The sequence below is a fragment of the Miniopterus schreibersii genome (genome assembly GCF_964146895.1).
Source record: "Miniopterus schreibersii genome assembly, chromosome: 2".
In the NCBI taxonomy this organism is placed as follows: domain Eukaryota; kingdom Metazoa; phylum Chordata; class Mammalia; order Chiroptera; family Miniopteridae; genus Miniopterus; species Miniopterus schreibersii.
In genome coordinates, this window is record NC_138102.1 from 34,111,886 (window position 1) to 34,132,303 (window position 20,418).

The window sequence follows — 20,418 nt, forward strand, 5'->3', positions numbered from 1 at the left end:
AATCCTAGGTCGACGCTCAACCGCCCAAGCCCGGCCAGGCAAGAATAATTCTTAATTATACATGTTATTAAACTAGAATAATGGCCATGATGTATATATTCTTAAGGAAAAAAAGCAAGAGAGAGAGAAACATACCTGTGTGTAGGTGTGTATATGTGTGTGTGTTTATATCCACATATTTGTATAACATGGGAAATATGGAAGTATACACCCTAAATTTAATGTTGATAGACTCCAAAGGCAATGATGAGGATGAATACTAAAGGGGAGTCCCCCCCACACACATATTTAATTTACTTGAATTCAATTATATGAGCTTAGGCATGTAACATACATATTTGGCAATAAAAGGATGTGGAATAATTTTAATAGTGTAGTGATTCTGTCATTCCATTCAGTGAGCAGAGGCCCCAAGTGGGTGTGAAATGGGAGTGTGAAAAGATGTGACCTCTGTAGGCTGAAGTTCTTTGTGTATATCTCTTAGTTTGAGCATCTCACCAGGCTGAGGGGCCTCAAAAGAACAATCCAGCTAATACTCATCTAATACCCAGCCCCAAACCAAAACTATCTTCCAGTCATGGAGTAAACGCTCATTTCCTAGTGTTGCTGTGCTAGATTAACTAAGAGATGCTGTAAGGAACTACAACCAGGAGCCTTCCCTAAGGATTTGTCAGGGCAACATTTAAACTTCAAATGTCTAGCCCTGGCCTGACCAGTGTGGCTCAGTTGGTTGGGCGTCATCCTGTGCACAAAAAGGTTGCCAATTTAATTCCCAGTCAGGGCACACACCCAGGTTGCAGGTTCGATTCCTGGTTGGGGTGACTACAGGATGCAGCCGGTCAATGTTTCAATCAATGTCTCTCTCTCTCACTCTCACTCTCCCCTTCTCCCTTCCTGTCACTAAAAAATCAATAAAAACATATATTTTTTAAAAATCCACAAAATTTTAAATGTCTAATCTTTGTGCCAATGTAGAACCTGTTCTCTGCATAAAATGCAACCCCACTGTATTAATTTTTATTCACACACTTGTATATTGTTTGACTTTTTGTAACAAGCATGCATTATGTTTTAATAATTTTTAAATGTACAAATAAATAAATGTTAAAATTTTAAGCATTTAAATACATAAAAAAATTTATATCCTCTCTGGTCCTTTAATTTCTGGTAACTAGATTTTTAAATATTACACCATCATTTCCTAGAAATAATAATCTCCTAAAAACTGCTATGTAGAAAAGTAGTAGGTGTTGAACATATTAAGAGGTACAGGGAACATGCACCATAAATAGTCACTTAGTTACTAGTAATATATTTAAAGCAAAGACGTTTTCCCTTTTTTCTTAGAATAATCCCCTTAGAGATTCCAGGTTTAATAACAACAAGTCATAATTGCTATCATTTAGAGTGATGATTGTGTGCCAGTTATTTTATTAACTGCTTCATTTCTCACTTAAACTTTACAGTAACCCTCCCCAGGGTGTTAATTATACCCCACTGTAGAGATGAACAAACTCAGTCTTGCAGTTTACCCAAACTGCTTAAGTCCAGACAGCAGGTTAACTGGTGTGAAACCCAGCCCTATTGCTCTCATGAGCTCAAGCTCTCAACCACTATGCATATTCTGTTCTTGCCCTATTTTAATAGATTTGAACTTTTTGAATAAAACCATTGTTTCAAATAGGGTTACACTTAGCTGCCAATGACAGAAAACCTCAAAATGACAGGGGCAAACAAGGTAAAAGTTTATTATTCTTATGTGCAAAAGCAGTCCACAGGCAACCAGTCTAGGACTGGTGTGGGAGCTCCACAGTGTCTCCAAAAAGCCATATTCCTGTCTTGTGGCTAAGCCACCCTCACAAGGTGATCACCATATGCATCTCTTGATTCAAAGGGCTGCTGGAACTCCATGTGGAGAGAGGTGGGTGGGCAAAACAAATACCTCCCTGTAAGTCAGTTCCTAGTTAGTCCCCCAACAGGCCCTCTGCTTACATCTTTTTAGCCAGGAATCCATCCCATGTCTAAACTTAACTTTAAGAAGAGGGAAGGGTTGAAAAACTGGGAGCGTTAAGAACTAAAATGATCACTGTTAAATCTTACATTATTTACATTTCTGCAATTACACCACCCTACCTCCAATGTCTCCAGAACACTCCATAATATTTACTAAATACTCAAAATCTTGTGGAAGTGGGTTATTTTGATCTCATTTTGTATTGTGTTGATTTTTCCATTTTTTAAGTTGAAGAAGTGGTTTCTGGGATCAACTTACTTGAGATGAACACTTTGGAGTAGATAAAGGAACAGCCTGGAAATGCAGATATCTCACTGAAGGTAAAAGTCAGGACAAGAAGGCAGTAAGTGTAAACTCTGAGAATTTTCAGAAAGCTTGATGTTTCCAGTAAAGAAAAAGATTAAAAATTCCAGATTTAAGGACTGATCATACAGTATTGAGAGTAGGGCTCTGGAACCTTCCATCCAATCAATTTTGATGGTGTAAATCAGGGTGAAGATTGCAGGGACAGGAACACAAAAGTCAAGATCCTGAAACAGAAACTTAGACATGCAGTGAGTTGGAGCATGACAGTGAGTTGCTCAGGCTCATCCTCAAGTTGGCCAGGGTAGAAATCTCACCCAGCTTAGACACTATGGAACAGACATGCTATACACTCACTCACTGACAGTCAAAAGAGAACATGTGAAGCATAGATTCAAACCTGGAAGAAGATGCAGTTTAGAAGGAAAATCACTTTTGGGGGAGTAAATATCTTAGGGCCAAATATCAAACTAGGGTAAGAGAGGAGCATCATAAATAACCATAACAACTCAAATGACTTACTAATTACTCCTATGTTTTGACATCATTATTACCCCCATTTGATACCATTATTGCCCCCATTTCAGAGATAAGGAAATGGAAGTCGCAAGGGTTTGAGTAACTAGCTCCACAGTTGGCAAGTGATAATATCAGGCATTGAACCTAGGCAACGGCTGGGTTGTAGGTCACTCTTCACAATCTGTACCCGAAACCTGGTATTCCTTATGAGCAACAGTGTGGGAAAGACTAAGGCCAGGGAAATTAGATCATGAGGATAAGCTCTGAAAAGAAGGAAAAGACAGTACTTGCATCCTGAATGAAGCATAAGAGCAGCCAGGTGTTAAGGTGTTGGAACTTCTGTCCGTCACCATTCACACATCATGGCATTCCCCTTGCACTCTACAGCAGGGTGGCAATGCTAAGAAGGGTAAGGGCTCCAAAGATGTCCACATCCCTGTTCACAGCATCTGTAAATATGTTCCCTTACATGGCAAAGGAGAGTTTGTTGATGTGATTAAGATTATGGATCTTCAGATGGGAAGATTATATTAGATTATCTGGTTGGACCATATCTAATCACAGGCATCCTTAAAAGGGGAGCATGCTTCCAGGCTATGGTGAGAGATGATGTGACAATGGAGGAAGCTCAGAGAGATGGCATTATGGGAAGGATATGACACCCTATTGCTGTTTCTGAGGTGTAGGGGTATACATGCAAGGACCCAAGAGAAGCATCTAGGAGATAAGGGAGACCCCCCCCCCCAGCTGACAGCCAGCAAGCAAACAGAGACCTCAGTCTATAACCGTGTAAAACTAAGTTCTCTCAGCATTGAATGACTATCATATGGATTCTCTCTGAGAATCTCCAAAAAGGAACAGAGCTTGCCAACACCTTAGCCTTGAGAGATCCCCATCAGACATCTGACATACAAAACTATGAGAAAACACATTAGTGTTGTTTAAGCCGCAAGGTTTGTGGTAATGTATTATAACGGCAATAAAAAACTAATACAATGTCAGTAGATAGAACTTAGGAAAATGTCTTGTCTAACTTCATGATTAATTCCTCAGACAGGAAATCCTTCAGACAAAGGATCATATCTGGGATCTCTGTTTCTATGACACTGATCACCTGCCTCCAAACCCTGAGCATCATGAGGTCAGATTTAACAATCTCTAAGCCCCAGAGAGCTGAGCAGTTTTTTGTGGGGGTTATGATACCAAGAGACATGGAATGTTAGTTTTAGCATCATGTCTCAAAATATGTTGAAGAGTTTTGAGAACCCTATGAAGAAGGTTTGTTTATGCTTTGCAAATTTAAAACTTGTAACACAAATAATTCTCCCATATGTTCCTCTCTCTTTCCCAGGAAATTTGACTAAAAAAAAGTAACTGCTAAGCTTGTCACACCGACACTATTTGACCTAAGTACCATAATATTATAAATATGCTCCTTTAGATTATCAGTGTGGGAATGATGTGGCCCAAAGCCAATGTATTTTGGTCTCTATGGTGGAGCTACAGAGTGGTGTCCAAATAAAGCAGCACAGCTGAGAAAAAGTGGTGTGCAGGTCTGACACTTTCCTGAGGATGGAAACCTTTAAATTTAATGTGTCACTTGGGGTAAGACAAGATACATTTATCCAAAATGGATGAACCTAGGGGAGTAGAGCTCAAACAAGAAACCTGTATAAAGTGAGTGCTGAGCTAGTCGTTTGGGACTCCTGGCTGTGTTCTCCAAAACTGCAGGAGCCCTGGCCGATGGCTCAGTTCGTTGGAGGGTTGTGCTGTGTACCAGAATGTTGTGGGTTCCATTCCCTATCAGGGCACATACCTAGGTTGCAGGTCTATCCCTGGTCGGGGAGCTTATGAGAGGCAACTGATCTATGTTTCTCTCTCAAATCAATGTCTCTCTCTCTCTCCCCCATCCTCTCTCTTTAAAAATCAATAAAAAGCATATTCTCATGTAAGGATTAAAAATAAATACATATATACATACATACATACATACTACAGGGGATGTTAGGACCATGATGAAAACACATAGAAGGAGGCAATTGGAGTCTGTCTGTTCAATACATCCCTTTACTGAAGAGGGTATTAAAGAACAGGTTTCAACAGTGTTTAAAGTTCACCATAATTCTAACCTTATTCTCTCTATCTTTTTTTTTAATCCTCATCAGAGGATATTGTTTCCATTGCTTTTCAGAGAGAGTGGAAGGGAGAGAGAGAGAGAAAAACATGGATGCAAGAAACATTGATTGGTTGCCTCCTGCATGTGACCCCAGGGGCCAGAGCCTGCAACCGAGGTACGGTCCTTGGGCAGAATCAAACCCGGGACCCTTCAGTCCGCAGGCCGACTCTCTAACCACTGGCCAAACCAGCCAGGGCTTCTCTCTTGATTGAACTATAAAATAAAGGGCATCGGAACTGAGTTCCTCCCTGTGGAGGGTCTGCGCCCTCCTGCCGTGCCCTCAGGCACCACATTACTTTTCCTGAGTCCAAGCACTGACCAAGGTGCCCACACAGAGCCACTTTCTGGCTCCCAGGGGCTGTTTAACTGAGCACAGATTTCACATCCCGGCTGAAAGCCCTCCACAGCATGTCCATCTGTGACACCCAGTGTATCTTCTACCACTTTCCCCGCAATGGGAAGCTCTCCCCACCTTTACATCCCTCCAACAGCAAACAGAGATAAACGTCACTTCATAAGCATTTGCTAAATTAAATTCAGTTAGCTATTCCCCGGTACTAGAACGGAAACTCTTTTAAGTGATATACATCAAAGGTGATTTGAAAAACTTTTTTAAAAGCTAATTATTTTACTTAAGTGTCATCATAGCTGTTTAGGGAGGGTTCCAGGAATGTCTTGAAATATTAACTGAAAGGTTGTACTTATGTAACCAAACATTTTACTATTCTCCAAGACATACTTCACCAAAGTTAGGTTACTCCTTATTAGAACATAACACCCATAGAACCAATCACTGGGCCAGACTTTATGCCAGTGAAGTCTAAGGAAGACGCATGTGCCAGGAACAAGTGGACACTGGAAGAAATAGACCACTTGTGATCTTGTAAACGTAATCACTTTCAACCAGCTCAAACTAAAATAACTATGTTTCTTGTGATTCAGAGTATTAGAATCCCAATGGACTTAAATTTAAAAGGGCATGGTGTATCTAGTACAGCTGCTGTGAGGCTGGGCCAAAATAGCTATCCTTGCTCGACCTTTTGAGCTTTGGATCAATAGCAACTCGACCAGGCTACGCTAAGAAAACTAAATTGCTCTCACTGAGTCAATTGCCCAACAAATACAAGGCCAGGCTACCTACCTATCTATCATCTATCTATATCTATCTATCTATCTATCTATCTATCTATCTATCTATCTATCTATCTATCATCTATCATCTATCTATCATCTATCTATCCGTCCATTTGTTCATCCATCCATCCATCCATCCATCCATCCATCTATCCGTCCATGTATCTATCCACACTAGCTCACCTTTTATGCATTGCTGTAATAATATTATGTTACATACATATATATATACACATATTAATATGTATTGAGCACTGACTTAGTGCAAAACACTGTTCTAAGTGTTTTACATGTGTAAACCTCACAACAATTTGGTAATGTAAGTGCTCCTATTATCCCATTTTACAAATAATGAAATCGAATTTAAGTAACTGCCCAAGCTCAAGCTACTGATTTAAACCCTGGAAAATTTCCTCCAGAGGCCAAAGTCTTAACAACTCCATAATACACTACCAGAGCCAAGTTTTGTTTTCTTCATAGAAGTTGGGGAGGTCTCTGGAAGCTACTCTATTTCTAGAAAGTACCTGCAGGGGCTTATCATAGAGGTGAAGGCCCAGGTACACGTAAAAACATAAGACCACCTGCTACGTTTCTATATTACTGGCTATAATATTGGAACTACTTCTTGAAGATGAAATTGAGAAGCTAATTTAAAGCACAGAACAAGCAGGCAAGCGGGCAAGGCAGTCCAACAGACTTTACATAAGGTTTTCCTCATCGGCCACACAAAGATAGTCAGGGCATTTGCAGGGCCAGGTTCCACACCACGCCCCGTAGCACAGGCTTCGAAGGGCATCAGTCAGAATGATGAGAATGGAAAATGAACAGTTATTTCCTTTGGCCTTGACATGGAGAGAGGCAGTTTGCCTTCTACAGGAATGCACACACAAGCAAATAAAACCATGAGTGACTCAGTACTGCACTTTGTGTCAGGGAGGAAGGAATGCAGTGACTAAGATGTTATGGTTAAACAACAAATCACTTTCCATGGGAGATAAACAAGAGCACTATATACCACAGTGTTCCCTCTGCATAATTTTAAAGAAAGGAACCCGAGAAGCTTCCTCAATAGGGGAGTTTTATCTGATGACCCAATGACTAGTTTCACTGATTGAAGCCTGCATCTTAATTCCTCTTTTCCAATGAAACAATACAAAATGCCCTTTAAAAAATATATTCAGAACTCATGATATTGAAGCGGCCTTGCCAGAGGCAATAAAATCCACAGAAGCGAGATAGAAGTTGAATTTGGAATGAAATTTTAGACAATACTTAGCTTCCATTTCAAAGAGCTGCCCTTAATAATACTGCAGCTTAAGGGGACTGATGAAGTTAAAATTACAAGTTGTGACATTTACTATTTTTAAAGGGTTGAGCTACAGCCTTCACAGGGTAAATAAATCATATAGAAGCACCTGTGCCCGTCTGAATTCCTTATATGACTATTTTTCCCACTGCCAAACAGCCTGCATATTAAGTATTCTCTCTATGCTCTCCTGGACCCAGGTGCCAAGGAAAAAACATTTTGCTATAAACTCATTCTTGATGTCTGTATGTTAGTGTTGGACTCTTTATTCTTAGCTACACTGTGGGTAAATAAGTTGTGATTTTTTCCCCCCTACAAATATGCCAAACCCTGGTTGGAATGCACTGTGTTGTCCTTGTACTAAAGGAGTGCCTGTATCATTCACAGTGACCTAACTGAGCTTGTTGGCCTGAAGCAAATGGCATATTTAAGTGAAACCGGTAGAGGTCGGGTTATTCTCTGCAAAGAAATACCTTGACCCTTTCCAAAAATCAGGGCCCAAATCACTCCTCACAGATGCGCAAGGAAATGAGTTTATTTTCGCTCCACCCTTACAAAATAACAAGTTTCACTGCAGCTAAAAATATCCAGCAGCTAAAACAATACATAAGCGATGGCTTCTAAGTAAATAGGGACTGAGGTATGCTTTCCTTGTCACGGTTCCTGACGTGCACTTCTACCTGTGAACTCTACCCCAGGTATGAGAGGGCAAATCAGAGCTGGGAAACACAACCTGCTCCCCTGGAATTTCGGAAAAAAGCATTGCCTTGCATTGCCTTAGTAAACACAGAACACAAGCTTCTGTTCTGCAAATATTATGGTTAGCGTTAGTGTTTGGGGGAGAGGAACCCAGCAAAAGAACTCCAGTTGTGAGGACGTTGGGAGGTTTAGTCTGTAGTAAGAAACTAAAATAGAGACAAGTGAGATTTATAACCCTAGGGTGGAGGAAAGTGTTACAGTAAACGATTCCAGGCTTGACTAGCCAAAGAATCCCTTGGCCCAAGGCAGCTTCCTCGAGGGCTGTGTGAGCAGCGGGCCACCCCGCGCGGCTCTCCGGGGACGCGGCGGGCACCCCAGAGGGAAGGGCTTCCCGCTCCCGCGGCGGCTCGCGCGTGGCGGAGGAGACAGCGCCCTCCCTTACCTGCGCAGGTCTTCCCGTCGTAGGTCTCGCACACCCACTCGTGGCACTCACACAGCGGCCCGAAGTACACGCCCGGCTCGCTCACGTGACAGATGCAGACCCCGCAGTCGCACCGGCCCCGGCCGTGGCACAGAGCGCCCCCTGGGGGCTGCCCGGGCGCCCGGCACCGGCGCTCCGACTCGGCCCGCGACAGCCTGCACGTGGCACCTGGCCCGCTTCTGCATGGGGCGACAAACCACAGCAGGGCCACGGTCAAGCACAGACGCTGCTCCTACCGCTCTGAGCCCACGTTTCCTCCCAGTGCCACCCAGATGGAGACATAGAACCCCTGAGGCCCCACATTTCTCTGGGGGCCAAGCTCCCTCTAGAGGCACCACGTTATCCCAGGCAAGGGGCACCATCCAGAGGCTATATCACCTGAGAAATGACCATGACCCAAAATGTCTAAGCGAAGACCTGCCCACCCAGGAATAGGACCATCTTCCGGTTGGACAGAGGTGAGCCATTCCTGCCCCTTGGAAGTGTGCCCCTGAATCTTATATGCACCTTTAGATTAAATACAAACTGGTCTAAAGTATGACACTGAGCTGACTTTTCAGTTCTTTTTGAAAAGTCTCACTACTCTCTGACGGCCAGAGGCAGTTATTTTATGAAAAACAAGAAATTAATATATAGAAAGAGCTATTATGTGTTATGATAGCGTAGAGCAAAATGCTTTCTAAAGTTGCATTAAGCTGTGCTTATAAACTATACTCTTTTAAAAGTTTAGCTTTGCCATGTGCCTCAAAGTCTCTTAGAAAATGCAATACAAAATGTACTACAGACCCATGAAATAATTCAGCCTTACGGGCTGTGAAAATGTATAGATACTCAAAGATAAAACAGCCTTTAACCCACGGAAGAAATTCTTCCTGGTATGTATTGGCCTAAGAGGAAATTATTTATTTATTCAGTGATTCTAGTTTTACCAGAGTACAAGCAAAAGGACAGAGGAGAGGCAACGCACGGCGTGGATCTAAAGCAAGGAGCAGGAGCAGGTTGGAAGCCGTTGGTGCGGCGTCCAGCTGGGTTAACTGCTGCTGGCGCGGGACAGCCGCCCGCGCTGAGCCCCGCCGCACGCGGCGGGCAGGTCCGCCCTGCAGAGCGAACCGAGCTTACCTCAGCGACGGCGAGAAGCTTTGGGGAACAGCTGACAGCCCCGCGAAGAGGAGGGAGCACGCCAGCAGCAAGAAGCTCCCGACGCCCGCGGGCCGCATGCTGAGCTCCGGGCGCGGCGAGCGGCGCCTCTGCGAGGTGGGGCTCCGGGGGGCGGGGGCGAGGTGCCACCGGCGCGCGGACGGGCGCGGACACCCAGGCGCGCAGGTCCCGGGCTCTGCCCCGAGCTGCAAGTGCCTTGATGAGCCGCCCGCGAGGATTTGGGCAGCGGCACCGCTCTGGGCGGGGTGCTGGTGCCAAACCCCTCAAGTGGAGAGTCTAGGCAGGAAAGTAATTAGAAACAGTTGTACAAGCAGATGGTTTATTTTGACATTAAAAAAAGAAATGTCCTGTTCACAGATTTGAGAAATCATTTCTTTCTTCAAGTACAGGCCCCCAGAAATATTTGACAGGAGGATATTTGGGCTGGCTGGTATTGAAGGGACAGATAAAATAATCCCCAGGATGTGAGCCTACAAGGGGGGGGGGGGGTCAGCATGAACGCTTGGGTAAGGAGTTATTCACCACCTGCCTTTCAAGAAGATGCACTATTGGGGCACGATTTGGGAGGGGCAAGCAAAATTGACAAACAAAACTTTTCTTGTACTTTTTCCTTTTGTTTTAAATTGTGGGGTTTTTTATATTTCTTAAGCCATTAAAAAGTGTATCATGATTCTAGTTGCTCGAGCCAGTAGTTTATCATAGCACATTTTTTTCTTGACTTGGACAGTTCAAATTGTGGTTGTCCCAAATTCACCCCACTTTCCTCCATGAATCAAGCAAGAAACAAGATAAAATGTCTAATTACAATATCAACTGCACTGAAAATTCGTCAGTGTCATTTATTAAGCACCTACTATGTGCCAGTCCCTTAGTATATTTTATCTCTAATTATGACAATAACCACACATTTATTTACTCATTTAGCAAGCATGGATTTAGCATCTATTAGGTACCAGGCTCTGTGCCAGATAAGACACAACAGGGAATTAAGAAGACATAATCCCTGCTCTTGGAATTCAGTGGGTTAGTAGACATTAATCAAAACAAAAACACAAATATAAAAAGGACCAAGGGTTGCAAATGCAATAAAAAAGGAGTGCAGTTAGCTCCAGATTAGATAGAGGCACCTGATCTAATCAATATTGTGGCATTTGAGCTAATGGGTGAAGGATAAATAGAAGTAAGCTGGGTATAATGGAGACGAGGTGGGAGAGAGTTGGGAGGCATGTGTATACCCATTTTAGAGATCAAGAAACTGAGAGCAAAGAATGACCTCTTGTTCAAAAGTGATTGACTTGCTCAAAATCACACCGGAGGTTAAAGAAAGATTTCAGCTAAAATCTGTGGCACCTCTAACCCCATACACTGTCCCTTAAATTGTGTGGTCATTTGGGAAACTGTTGTGTTGGGTTATATGGAAAGGAAGAAAACATTCTTCCTTTGTTCTAGGAAGAGCATTTTGGATGCAACGGTTTCTTATGAACAGAACCATCCAAGCTGTGATTCTATGCCTTAAAAGCAGGAATACTTTATAACAGGATGGTATTTCTCCCTGTCACTTACATCAACAGATGTAAGACCACCCTCAACATTTGCCTGCAAGAAGGCAAATGAAGTTCCTCTGAACAGAATCCACCCCATTCCTCTCACTTCCCAAGTCTCCATCTGCACCAGGAGCAGCTCTGCCTGGGGTACATTCCAGCCCACACAGCTAAGCCCCCTCCAAATGGCTGGCCTTTTGTCAACCCTCAGGCCCAGACATGTACACGCTGGTGGCTGGATCTGTCATGGGGCAGACAGACTGGGGAGAGGTGTACATAGACCAGAGAGAGGTCTGGGGAGAAAATCCTTGGAGTCCTGGTTTAGGAGGAGTGACAGAGGCTCAGGCTTGTCAGATTCCCTGGATTACATGAACTACTCATCTTGTGGGGACAGAGTGTGTCTGGAGGAAAGACAGAGGGAGTCACTAAACCAGTCATTCTCTAAGTGCGACCTGTGAAGCAGCAGCAGCAGTACCTGGGAACTTATTAGAAATGCAAGTTCTCATGTCCCAACCCCAGACCTACTGAATCACAGGGTGCATTAGAACAATATCCTGAAAAATCTATTTGCACATCATAGTTGGAGAAGCCTTGCAAAGCCCAGGGTTGAGGCCTGGGGCCACGGATGCCTGGATCTAAGGATGGTGCTTACACTCACTCACAGTTCAGGTTCTGACATTATATTCCTTCCTAGCCACTATGAAGACTTAGGAACAGGCTCTCCTGCCAACATCTAAAAACCTTGGTGACTCAGAGAATATGGGAATAGTAGAAAAGAAGCATCAATTCCAAAGCCTCACCAGGAATTTGCACTGAAACCACGGGACTTTTAATAAATGAGTCATGTATTACTTACTTTTTGCATATTTTCTCAGGGAAAAAAAGAATCATTGTGAAATTGGGACCTGATGTTTGAACCTTTCTTTTATGAATTAAAAGAAACATTTGAACTTGTGGTGTTTTCATAGTGTGGTGTGCAATGAGGAATATTATCATTAAGAGTATGCTGCTGTGAAAGAAAGATAGTATGTACTGGTGACTGAAAGCATTTATATGTTCTGATCATTATATTACTGTGACTCAGAAATAATATTCCTAGTAACTTGAAATAGTTTTATTGTGGCTGACTCAGTAGAAATTCTTGCGTCTACAAAAACTCTGTCAAAATAAAAAGACGAATTTACAATTCTCTCCTTTTAGCTAACTTTTGTTTGTGTTTTTGTTTTTCTGCCAAAGTACTAAATACCTTGGAAATACCTCCTATCTCCCATCTCCCAGTTTTCAGAAACTTCAGGATCACACATTCTACTGAGAGCAGATGTAGAGCTCCATTGCCGAATGGAAGGCCCTGAGTTTCTCACTGACCCCAAAGACCCTGTGAGAGCTCTAGGGGAAAGGCAGGGTGGTTGGATGCATCATGAAGGGAGCCTGAGAGGACCCCCAGCATCTGGAACCAAACTCAAAGGAATTGAAAGCATCTTAGTCCTTGAATGTAGTCCTTGACTCCTCACGTCACAAAGTCATAGAATCTAAGGCTTCAAGAGATTTTTTTTAAAGGTCCTCTAATCTACCCTGCCTGGGTAGCTCAGTTGGTTAGAGCATTGTTGAGATACACCAAGGTTGTGGGTTCCATCTCCAATCAGGGCACATATGAGAACCAACCAATGAATGCATAAATAAGTGAAACAACGGGTAGATGTCTCTCTCTTTCTCTCTTTCTAAAAAAAAAAAAAAAAAAAAAATCAGTAAATTAATAATAAAATAAAAGGTCGCCTAATCCAAAACTAAATTTGTTGACAATATATAGTACAACTGCCAAATGATTAAGTAGACTCATTAAGAAAACAAATATTCAGAGGAACACAGCTCTTTGTAAGAGTGGCTCTGAAGTTTTCACCCCTTGGTTTCAGATCTACTCTAAAAGGTAATTTAATATACTATCCTAGCCATAGCCTTGCTGAAAGTATTTTCAGCTATAATATGTGTGTACCCCAATCCCATCATACTCTACACTTATACTCTACTCTCAAATAATTCTACACTTCTCAAGATAAATATTCTCATTTCTATCACCACTTCCTTGTGTATTACAACTTTTTGACTGTCTCATTACTCCAATAATGAGAGTGGGCTTGCACAAGTATTTTTTTTCCAAATACAAGTTGTCATTTATCTTTGTTCAGTTTTATCTAGGCTCAGCTCTCTTATCCAGACAGTCAAAATTATCATAGATACTGTTTTTATATTTCTCTTACCCTTCAAATAGTAATTATGATGAGTACATTTTCTCCATCTTTATCCAAATTATTGATAACATAGTTGAAAAAAAGTAGGTTGAGGACCAAGCTTAGGTGAGAACTTTCTTAAGACAATAACAATCCCTTCATCAGCACACATTGAACAGGCAAGCCAACCACTGACCAGTGTCCTGAGTTATCTGCAGTCAAACTATGTCTTCATTGTGTTCCCAAGAATTCTATGAAAGATCCCAATAGTTGCCTCAATAATCTTAGTTTACAAAGTAAAACTTGGGCTTTCACACCTTTTCTGCCAACACCTACAATAGTGCTCAATACATATTATATACTCAGTATGTATTTCTGGCATGAGTAAATTAATTGGAAAGGATGCACTGCTTGAATAATAGATATATGTCAACAAAGAATTTAGGTGATACAATGGATTCTGGATCAGTTTTCAGATGGCATTTGTAAACTTTACTATCCTGTTGACCTCATATAGATACAACATGACTCTAAATAACACCAGATCCTTTTTATATATTCCTAATTTTTATTAATCATATCATTTTTACCTAATTCCTATAGCCATAATTGTGAAAGCTACCTTTGGTTCCTCTCTACAATTTACCTGAATTATCCAGTCAATCCTTGAATCATGTTGATTCCTCTTCTCAGTAATCTAACCTCCCATTTCAACATCTTTACTTTAACTTTTATTTGTACACTATTGCTATAGACTTCCAACTGGCCTTGCTACATTCAATCTCATCCTTTTGTGTCTACTTTTATCATGCTCCCTAGGAGATCTAACATACAAATTTCACCACATCCATTTCCTATTGAGAAATGTTTTAATAGCTTTCCATTGTTTATAGAATAAAGCTCAAGGCCTCTGCAATTTCCTACAAGACACTTTATGTTCAGACTCTGTCTCCATAGTGCATGCTCCACAAGATGCCCCCTCCAGGGCCACGCACCCATCCCCTAGCTGATGGCAGTACTGGCTGCTGACGTGTCACAGCTGCACTCTCACCAGGAATCGCCCTGTGTGTCAGGAGCAGCCTCCACTAAGGTTGACCATTCCATCCAAGACAGTCCCCTCATCCCCACTTGCAACAGTATTGACATCTCTATTTCCCCTCCTGTATGGAAATTGTAGAGTGGACAGCTTCATCACTGTGCTTCTTGTCAACACGACAAGATTAAAGGCAACAAGATGTGTGAGGCTAAACAAGAAGTTTTTTAGAATGATTTATGTTATCAATTTGTTATTTAGGAGTATGTATATATGTATTTCTCCCTCCCTCCCTCCTTCTCTCCCTCCCTCCCTCCCTCCCTCCCTCCCTCCCTCCCTCCTTCCCTCCCTCTCTCCTTCCTTCCCTCTCTCCCTTCTTCCCTCCTTCTCTCCCTCCCTCCCCCTTCCTTCCTTCCTTCCTTGCTTCCTTCCTTCCTTCCTTCCTTCCTTCCTCTGTCTAAAGCTACTCCCTTTAATAAGCACCCTTTATTCTGTTTTATTTTCTTGGCAGCCCTTATCAGGATCTAAAACATTGTGTTTTTTCATTCATTTTACTTACTATGTATAATAAACCATCCCCATTTAAATACAAGTTCAATGTGCTCAGGGACCTTTGCTCTCTTGTACTTTGCTCTAACTCCAGTCCCTGGCAAAGAGTAGAATCTCAGCAAATATTTGCTTAGAGAATGATGAATGAATGAATGAATGAATGAATGAATGAATGAATAAATGACTTTTAAAAGTTTGATACACTTTGATAAAATTCAACAATTTAAACTACAGGACAGTATTTCAGGTAAAATGGAAGGAATGAACACACTGTTATGAAATGATTTACACAGCTAAAATATAAAAATCAGTAAGAAAATTAAGTCATGAAGAAAACAAGAAAGCTAATCTAGAGTCAGAAAATCAACAGCTCTTATAAAACTCTCCATATATGTGTGGCACACTAATTGTTCAATCACTTAGACTCAAGTCTGAATTTTTTAAAAAATCTCAATTTCACTCAAAACCCACTTGGATAATATTTTCAGCTAAAAGGAGGCTTCGAGGTTTTCAAATACTCAAAGGTACACCAGAGCTTTCAGGAAGGCTAAATATTCCCAGGCAGCAATAAAAATAAGTTTAAATTTCCAAGAAAAAGAACTTTTCAGCTGGGCCAGAGCTGTGGAATAAAAAGGTGTTTTAGTTAACATCTTTTCCAGATGCTAGTGCAGAACCAGAAGGCATTCTTTCCTCCCACGTAGTAAAAACACCTGGAAATATTAGGAGCCTCTGGGATAAGAAATAATCTTTCAATCTTCTGAGTATTTTTGCAGTTCTAGTTGATGCTGAGGGAAATTTTAGGAAAATGTCTAGAAGTTGTTTTCATTGACTTCAGGGGGAAAGAGATTTATCATTTCAATATTATTTTATCCTAACTAATAGACTCTTATTTTTTTATATATTCTTAATTCTTAAAGCAATGCTCAGCTGTTAATCAGTTAATAACAACTGGGAGGAAATAATCAGAAACAAACAAGTGGGGAGAACACTGGGCTATTTGTTCAAAGAAGGGTTTCTGATGCTGGCTCCATCATCCCTTAGCTGCCTGATCTTGGCTGGGTTCCTTAACCTGCTGAATTTCAGTTTCCAAAATGGCATGGTTGAAGGGAACATTGGTTCCTCTAATTTTAATTTCTGTGTTTATATTTTCTCTAAGAAAATATTTGTGCAAAGTCTTCTTATAATTAAGGGGAAAATAGGAATACACACACACACACACACACACATGTTAGGGAGGAAATGGTGAAAACTAGTGATTAGTTTTATGGCAATGGGGATTTATGTAGAGCTATTTCATACAGTATATATATTCAGAAGTTAAAAGTTATTTCATTCATGTGCGTTTTTATTTGAACCCTGTGCCAGGGCCTTTCCCTCTACCCAGGCTGGTCTCTGAAGCTTTTTGCATTCAGTGGCCTCTCAGCTTCCTCCTCGTTGCAGCACTATTCAGGCCTTTTGTGCCTTGTATACCATACACTACCCAGTTTAAAAATTTACTCACACTACTGTTTCCATTATTTTCACTCTTATCCCAACATGAGTGGGATCGTTCTCCATAAATCAGAGGGACAAAACAGACTAAAGAGAGATTATCTAGGTGAAGAGAGATGCTTGGTGGGCTACACAGTAGTACCTGAGTCAGGAGCCTCGCCCTGAGGGTGTTGCCTGAGACACTGATAAGGATGGGGGGGGGTAATAATAGTGGTACAGGAGCCCACGCCAGAGCTAAGCATTTTCCCACAGTAATATACAACTTAAAAACTGAAACTATAGGTATAAAAGATATACAAATTTGATTTAATTTGTTTGACTAGACAACTTGTAAAAATTTTCTTTTTAGAAAATTATCAGATGGCCCTGGCCGGGGAGCTCAGTTGGTTAGAGAATGTCATCTCCCTACACCAAGATTGTGGGTTTGATCCCCAGTCAGGGTACATCCAAGAAGCAACCAATGAATGGATAAATAAGTGAAACAACAGATCAATGCCTGTATGTGTGTGTGTGTGTGTCTCTCTCTCCCCCCTCACTTCTCTCTAAAAAGAAATAAATTAATTAAAAAAGATTGTCAGCAAAACTTTTTATTTTCATGAACAATGAAGAAATTCCATCTCACAGAACATTTCATTTGCTATAAAACTGTTAATCTAGATAAATGACTGCGAATGAGATATGAATTAAGTTGCCTCAGGAAAAGTGAGAGGGGTAAATGAGGCCAGTAACCAAAAAAAAAAAAAAAAGAGAGAGAAAAAAAAAAAAACCTGAGTAGCTGAGTAAGAACTGAAATAATACAGCCAGTTCTTTCAAAAACAGCAGCTCATTATCTTGTCTGTGAGTAACTCGGTCGATGACCATTTCTTTCCCCTCTGCTTCCCTCTTGACAATGGCAACATCAGAAATTACACTTTCCTTTCAAGCTCTGGTTGAAACAGTCGACTTGTTCCTTTAGTTAATTCTTCCCCTGAATCAGTTGCTTTAGCATTGCAGAGTCAAATGAAGCTTCATATTCAACAATTCTTGAAAATCTAAATGTGCCTTTAGCATTTCCTGGTGTACTGAAAGGGTATTGAACACAGTTGGGAAAAGTAAGTTCACTGTTTCATAATCTTCATGTTTTTTTCATCATTAAACTTTGTTTTAATGGGTCTCAAAATTCTGTGACAAATATTTGGTCAAGTTCTTGCCATTAAACAGTAGTAATTTTAAAAACTAATAACATAAAAACTGCCACACACACCATTTTAAAAAAATATATCTTTATTGATTTCAGAGAGAGGAAGGGAGAGGGAGAGAGAGAGAGAAACATCAATGATGAGAGAGTCACTGATCGGCTGCCTCCTGCAAGCCCCCGACTGGGGATCGAGCCCGCAACCCGGGCATGTGCCCTGACCGGGAATCGAACCCCGATCTCCTGGATCCCAGGACAGATGCTCAACCGCTGAGCCACGCCTGGCGGGGCCACACCATATTTTTAATTAATTCTCTTCCTAGAACTATTTACAGCTGATGATTGGATTTAATTGTGGATAGAAAGAGATAGCATATACTTCTTTCAGTTAATGATAAAACTATAAAATGGAACAAGAAGATATTAATCAAATGATTTAATTTGTAAATTTTTATTTTTACTTCCATTGTGTCAGTTATTCCAAAGAATTACTGAAATGACTTAAATACCTAAGTTTTCTAAGATTTGTGAAGTAACCAATAATTGAAAAATCTATCCATTCACTTTCATTGAGAACCTAGCATGTCAGTCACTTTCCGTGCCGTATTTCATTAAATACAAGATGCTATTCACTGTAAGACTCATCATCACTTTTATGTACCACTGAGAAAGAAAAACTGGCCAATTAAACTGTAATATAGACTCTTATCAGTTAAATTTTTTATTTCATATTTATTGAAGGAGATATTTTAGGCTTCTTTAGAAGTACATTTATCTTTATCATATCTCTCTATTCTATAAATAAGAAAAAAAAGCACAAGTAAAATAAGTTAGTTAAGATATTCCTGGAACTCTTTTGCAGAATCTAATATGTGCTATGCAACTTAGAGTTGTGTGACTATGTTTTTTTATACTACATAATCCTCTTTGTCAATAAGTACTGATGATGAGGTTTTACTTACAACAATCTATAAAAAATAGTCAACCCCCTTTTGTGCAGAGTTATTAATATATTTGTAGAGCTAGCCAAATTTTGGTTTCAACTGCTAGAATTTTGCTAACCTCATCTAAATCACCATGATCCACACTTGGTCACTGTACCTGTTTGGTTCTGAGATTGCTTTGCTAATATCTCTGGGATTTTATTTCAAGAGGCTGACACCACTTTTACAAGTTTCAAGATCAGAACTTTTGACCTTGGTGCATCATCATGGCTGCCTGGCCAACAGACATTGCAAGATGACAGCAATTGTTATTGATCTGATTTCAGATTTGTTAAAAATATGAACAAAATAATCCTTATAACTTCATGAAGTGAAATATATGTTGCTCACAAAAGTCAGGCACATAAGCCAAGGTTTAAATGTTAATAAATTATAGATAAAGCATATGTACATTACATTAAATTTCAGAACAGAATTGCTCTTAGGTTAAATAACAAAGAAGGCAAAATGAGTCCTGCACCCTTCCTTTTTCCATTTCAGTTGCTTCTTTGTCCTTTCCTGCTACTTGTTTTCAGGTAACTCAGAGTGCTTTTCTTCAACTTGACTACTGGAGCATCCCCATACCCTTCCTTTAGCAACAGTCATCTGCCTGCAATCATTCAGTTATTGATTCAAAAAAACATTTCACGTTTATCTGTAAATGCCCCCAAGAATACCAGGTGTGAGATACAACAAAAAATACAAGGGGTCAAACCCAAGAAATACTTTTCACAATTTCTAGTATTTATTTTAAAAGTGGCTCACCTTCAATTCCTACAGTCAAAGATATTGTGTCACATGCTTTCAAAAATTTATCTTAGAATCTATTTTATTTTTTCCATCACCATTTACCCCCCATACCCTCTTGCACCTCCACTCCCCACTCTCTCCCCACAATCACCACACTGTTGCCTGTGTCCATGAGTTTTTTTCTCTTTCGTTTTCCTTTGTTGCTCAGTCCCTCCATGTCCCCTGCCCCCCTTCCTCACCACGAAGAGCTGTCAGCCTGCTCTCTGTCTATGAGTCTGTCTCTGTTTTGCTTGATAGTTCAGTTTGTTCATAAGATTTCACATATGAGTGAAATCATATGGTACTTGTCTTTCTCTGACAGGCTTATTTCACTCAGCATAATGCTTTCCAGGTCCATCCACGTTGCCCAAAAGGGTAATTTTTTTCTTTTTTGCAGCTGAGTAATATTCCATTGTGTAAATAAATGTACCATAGCTGTTTTATCCACTCATTTACTGATGGACACTTGGGCTGCTTCCAAATCTTGGCTATTATAGATAACACTGCAATGAACATAAGAGTGCATATATTCTGTCAAATTAATGTTTTGGATTACATGCTTCCATAATTCATAACATCTTTCATTTAGTCATGAGAACAGAAATGAAGATACATTGTTTAGAACTCCCTTACAGAAGAGACTAGTTAACCAGATAGGAGGAATATGGCCTATTGAAATTCTCAAGTAGTTGGCCCCTTCTGAGACTGCTTTAGCTTTCTAGCCAAGGTCAATCTCTTCTTAGCATGGACTACCATTGATGGGTTAAAGGCAGTGATATGGGAGCCCAGCTATTTGTGTCCAGCGTGGTATCCTCTAAGGGACAATTACTGTGCAAGAACCAG

General features: G+C 40.7%; 1 protein-coding gene across 1 annotated transcript in view; it reads right to left on the reverse strand.

Moving 5' to 3' along the window:
• The window catches only part of ITGBL1 (integrin subunit beta like 1), a 182,299-nt gene extending 172,297 nt beyond the window's left edge, over positions 1–10,002 (reverse strand). The window contains exons 1-2 of the mRNA XM_081127654.1: positions 9,752–10,002; positions 8,594–8,811 (exon numbers count right to left, since the gene is read on the reverse strand). Of these exons, the coding sequence (XP_080983780.1) occupies positions 8,594–8,811; positions 9,752–9,849 (316 nt within the window). The 5' untranslated portion in view covers positions 9,850–10,002. The remainder of the gene's footprint in view (positions 1–8,593; positions 8,812–9,751) is intronic.
• Between the last annotated feature and the right edge of the window lie 10,416 nt (positions 10,003–20,418).